The 5,205-nt window shown below is 33.4% G+C and overlaps 1 protein-coding gene across 1 annotated transcript; it reads right to left on the minus strand.

Moving 5' to 3' along the window:
* Positions 1 to 552: 552 nt before the first annotated feature.
* Positions 553 to 4,689, minus strand: LOC133824297 (protein NRT1/ PTR FAMILY 8.3-like). Its single transcript, XM_062257173.1, has 5 exons — positions 4,404 to 4,689; positions 2,914 to 3,019; positions 2,603 to 2,820; positions 1,644 to 2,164; positions 553 to 1,553 (listed from the first exon to the last, which is right to left on the minus strand). The coding sequence occupies exons 1-5, from the start codon at positions 4,452 to 4,454 to the stop codon at positions 725 to 727; spliced, it is 1,725 nt and encodes a 574-aa protein (XP_062113157.1). The 5' UTR covers positions 4,455 to 4,689; the 3' UTR covers positions 553 to 724.
* Positions 4,690 to 5,205: the final 516 nt, after the last annotated feature.

The raw sequence follows: 5,205 nt of genomic DNA on the forward strand, positions 1-5,205 counted from the left end.
ACATCCTTAACACTCTTCCACATATATACAAGCCTTTCTAAATTTCATACATAACACATAAAGATAAATGGGCTAATAATAAATTGATGACCGTGATGTACAAGAAGGAAGGTTGCATGTGGAACAAGGGAAAACACTCACATGACAACCCAAGAAAAGCATAAAACTAATATAAAACGTGGAAAAGTCTTCCCCAAATACTGGCAACATAGATGAATAATTGAATATGCATTAATACAGACCAACATAAGTGATACCTCCATGGAGTGGACAAACCTAGTTAAGAGTCATTCTCCATATGAGCACGCCAGAGAAGAAAGTTTGTTCGGCCGAGCTTCAACGAAAATGTGTAATTGAGAGCATTAGAAAGAGCTATAAACTACTGTTGTTGTGTCGTGAGGGTAGAGAAGGTCGTCATTGATGGAGCAGCGGTAGAGCCCTGAGAGCTTTACTGGACGCCATGAAGATCGTAAAAAATTTAGGAACAAGAAAGGGCAAAACCAGAGGAAAGAGAAAGTAAGACCGAGTTGGCACTGATACCAAGTTAAGAGAAACATGAAAATGAGCCGTGATTGTATGATCGACAGCTAAGGCTTTATTAATTATAGAGTAATATTACAAAAGGAAAAGTAGAAAAGATTAAAAGAAACTTAACTCTTATTAACTCTAACTAAAGTTGTTACAATGACATTTAGGTAAAGCTAACTATATTAATTAACAAACCTTAATAAGCAGACTTCTTATGTTTGAAATTCATGGCAAAGACTATGTACACCAAAAAATTCAAGAAGCTAAGAGCTGCCAAAAGCCAGAAGAAATAATCAAGATGACCTTCATTCAGATTGTCTGGTATCCATCCCACCTTTCCACCCTTTGTTGAGAAGAAAGTCACCACAATAAGAATTACAGAATTCAAATAGAATCCTAATGAAAGGTTTAGAAGCAATAATGCACTGCATAAACTCCTCATAGCACTTGGTGACTCTTCATAAAAGAACTCTATTTGTCCAATGGAAGTGAATACCTTTGCAGTTCCCATCAAAACATACTGAGGTATCTGCCATAATATACTAAGTGGTACATATACTTTTTTGTCAACTAAACCAAGTTCTTTGGCAAGGTAAAGTCTATACATTTCTACAACCGCAGCTGCTGACATGCTTAGAACCAAAATGAAGAGGCCGATCCCCACCCGTTGCAACTCTGTGAAGCCTTTTTCGTTTCCTGTGAATCTCTTAACAAAGGGCACGATTACCCTGTCATACATTGGAACAACCAAAAGAATAACAACTACGTCAAATGTTGCGAGAGCAACTGGAGGAATGGTTAAAGAACCAATAGTTGAGTCCATCACCATCCCTTGTTCTAGCATCATTGTAGAAACTTGAGCAGCATCAACAAAGAAAACTATTCCAGTAGCCCAGATTGGTAACAAACGAATCAAAGTCTTCAATTCTTCCACTTGGTTTACACTACAAAGACTCCATGGATTGAAGGAGTTCTCACCATTACTAATCTCAACAACAGACATCGCAGCTGCCTTATCAAGGAACCTGTGTCAAGTAGAGCTTATTAGAAACAATAAATGGAGAACACAAACCATAACACTTATATGAGCAATAGATAAGAAATTTAAGAATTACTTCAGTGAATTAGTGTGTTTCAGCTTATTGCAACTTCCTTCCATGACAGAGTTGTTTTCTTGTACTTCAAAAAGAAGATCACTTTCTTTAGGCACCTCAAGATTCCGCTTTCGGTATGATGCAACCAAAACTTGGCACATTCTAGTAATTGGACTTCCATTTGGTTTTTGAAATCTATAAAAGGGTGTTCCAAAAAGGAAACAAGCGATGGCAATGCCCATACACAGTGTAGGAATAGCAAATCCTAGACCCCACCCAACATTATTTTGAATCCATGCAAGAAAAGTCGTTGCCATAAAAATTCCAATGCATATTGTAAAGTAAAACCAGTTGAAGAAAGATCTCTTCTTTGCTCTCTCCTTTGGATCAGTATCATCAAATTGATCTCCACCAAATGGTGAAACACATGGTTTGATACCACCAGTCCCTAAAGCAACCAGATAAAGTCCACATAGAAATATAGCAGATTGAAAAGTATTGGCTGGAGTAATTGATGCTGAGAGAGTCAAGGCACATAATCCCTGTAAATATATATAATCCATGCTATGGTTAAATTTATGTAACTTTTCTTTTTCATCATTCGTAAATGTTAACATAATGAACTTTGCACAATTGAATAAAATATAATTCACAGCCAAAAGAAATTTGGATTGGATATTATTCCCCAACAATCAAGCAATACTTACTTTTTCCTTAATTGATGTACATGCTGTAATTGGTTCAAGACATCAGAGAGTTGGATTTAGAAACAAGGAGACCCCAATTATGCTATACATATTTTTCTTTTATTTCTTTAATTAAATATGCTTTTGTTTTCATACAAGTATAAGTTCAACTAAATTATTGGTGCTCAAGTTGATATAAGGGACACCATGGCTTATTTTTAAAACTAATATGCCTTCTCAAATACACCAAATTTCATAGTATTTTTATTAGAAGAAAAAAGATGAGAATTTTACTATGAAGTAGATGATGGAGAAAGCAGCAATGGTCCAATATTTTCCCAAATAAGCATCTGCAATAATGGCTCCAATAAAGGGTGTGAGGTAGGTAGTGCCTTGCCAAATCGAAACAGCTTTCGCAGCAGCTACATTTCCTTGGTGCAATTCTTTTGTAAAATAAGTAACAAGATTACTAGAAATACCAAAGAAGGCCAAGCCTTCACAAAATTCAGCACCTGTTACATGTCAAAATTTATACAAGGACATTGATCATTGTTCAATAAATATTTTGTAAAAAATATATAAAAAAACAAAAATAGAATTAAAACCTATAATGAAGCAGCATGCTTTCCAATTCCCTGTATTCTGCTTTGCCACGCGCTTCCCATTGGCGTCAACTGAGCCGTCACCGGTGTAAAGCTCACTGTCTCCATTCTGAACACAACTCATGAATCAACAACAAACAACATTCTATGAAATTCTAAGCAGCCTTAAGCAGGTCAATTGATTATCTTAAGACAATCTCTAAGGGTTTAGACTATTGTGGTGTAATTTTTTCTCTGATTTGGTGTAGATTTCATATTTTTTGGGTGTCACTCAAAAGACGACAATAAATATCACACCAAATATTACACGTACCATAATATTAAATTATAGAATATAACGAATTTTTATATAGTAATATGTCACAAAATATAATACTATATCAAAATATGCTATATATTACAATATAATATAATACTATACAAAAATATAATACTATACAATACATAATGATATATAATATGGGGAACGACATGTTGGTTTCAGTAGGTAAATAGTTATATATTCTAATTTTTTATTATGAAAGTGTATATTGTAATTATTTAGAGCATCCCGCAAAGTTTCAACAAATTCTGAATAATTTATAGTGTCGAAAAAAGATTCAAACAGTTTGTTGCACGCGTGCACTCAAAACAGACACACGTGAAATATTAGATTGTTTAAACCTTGTTTTCAACATCATAAATTATTTAGAATTTCTTGAAAATTTGTGGAATGTTCTAAACGACTACAATATACACCTTGATAGTGAAAAAATATAATTTATAACGATCTACATGTCGAAACCAACTTTTGTCAACACGAGTGTTAGTCTTTCCCTATAGCATATCAAACACACTCTAAGTATAACATTTTGCTTAAAAGACTATTTTTTATTTATTTTTACATTAATATCCAATAATTAATTTATAAAATAATTATATATTATCAACAAATTATATAATATATCATAATTATTATATTTTAATAATTAATTACTGATTATAATTTAAAATTTTAAACTAATTTAGTAAAACTGTTCCAAAGGTTCCAAGCTATTTTAGCATTTTACATCAAATCTGTGCACCCTTAGTAAAATTGTCCTGAAAAAGCTTGCAAACCAAAGTTTTCATTTTGTTAAGCTAAAACAGGTTTATAGCATCTTAAAGTTGAGTCTTTTCACACTGCATAGCCACTTGTGAAAGTCCTTATCAACCTCAACGTGAAAAAAAAAATGGTACAGATCAAGACTGCATTAACTTGAAAAGATTTACTCCAAACAGGACTTGGAGTTCAACAATTTCACCCATTTGAAAATCAAAAAATCATATAAAAAGATCTAAAAACAAAGTAAGGGAGTTTCAATCCAAGCCTGTAACCATGTCATGTCATGATCTTACTAAGATGCTAAGATTATAATCAAGAAGCTTTTAAACCAGTTAGAAAATTGCTAATTTTTTAGGCAAGAAGTGTAATGAAGATTTTTAATAGAGAGAGAGAGAGATTGAAGCAGAACCTGAAGAAGAGCATTTTCCAAGAGTGAGCTTCGCTCTTCCAAAGTATCCATTTCTGCATATATTGTTAATCTTTCTAAGAAATCAATAGAATGTGACTCATTTTGTGCAATTATTACACAAAACCACTTGCAACCGAGAGCCAAAGTCTACTCATTCTAAAAACATCGTGGAGGACAACGCCTCGCCTCATATGGCGCTGCAGTATCAACTGCTCAGTTCATCATGTGTTATAATTAGTTTTTTTAAATAATAATTATTTAAATTTTTTTTTTTGGCAATGAAAACTTCGTTATTAATAGTGTTTCATTTATTTTAAATAATATATTCACATTCAATAATTGATGTGAAACTTGTCGTGCGAACCATTCTGTGCCCGATTCCTAATATGTGGAGTTGAAGAAATAAAAATAGAATAAAAACAAGACAAACAGAACAAAATAAAATAAAATGATTAGGTTAGGTTAGAAAAAAGTGTTGTAATTCTGTAAAGTAAAAGTATAACAACGGGTCTCTCTCAGTAGTCACTAGAAACATCATATGTAGGGTCACTATGTCACTATTTTATTTGTTTCCAAATATGTCCCTCCTCCCATTATTTCTTTCATCTCTTTTCCTAGCTCCCTCTTCTCCACCCTCTACTACCATGGCCAAGGCCGACAACGCCCCTCCATCCTCATCCACCCACTATTTTTTTTTTTAAGTTTTCTCCTGTCTCTTTCTCTCTTCCCCCCTCCATTTCCCCTCACTCTTTCTCCCCTCTATTTCTCTTCTCTCTTAAGTAATCCATGGAGATAAAAAAAA

Source organism: Humulus lupulus, chromosome 3 (genome assembly GCF_963169125.1).
Source record: "Humulus lupulus chromosome 3, drHumLupu1.1, whole genome shotgun sequence".
Taxonomy (NCBI): Eukaryota; Viridiplantae; Streptophyta; class Magnoliopsida; order Rosales; family Cannabaceae; genus Humulus; species Humulus lupulus.

Excerpts from the sequence above, each read along its gene's own strand:
- LOC133824297 (XM_062257173.1), bottom strand. The coding sequence starts at position 4,454 with ATGGATACTTTGGAAGAGCGAAGCTCACTCTTGGAAAATGCTCTTCTT. Across the intron at positions 2,165-2,602 it reads TCTCCATCATCTACTTCATA|GGATTATGTGCCTTGACTCT; the intron begins GTAAAATTCTCA and ends ATATATTTACAG. Across the intron at positions 1,554-1,643 it reads AAACACACTAATTCACTGAA|GTTCCTTGATAAGGCAGCTG; the intron begins GTAATTCTTAAA and ends TACTTGACACAG.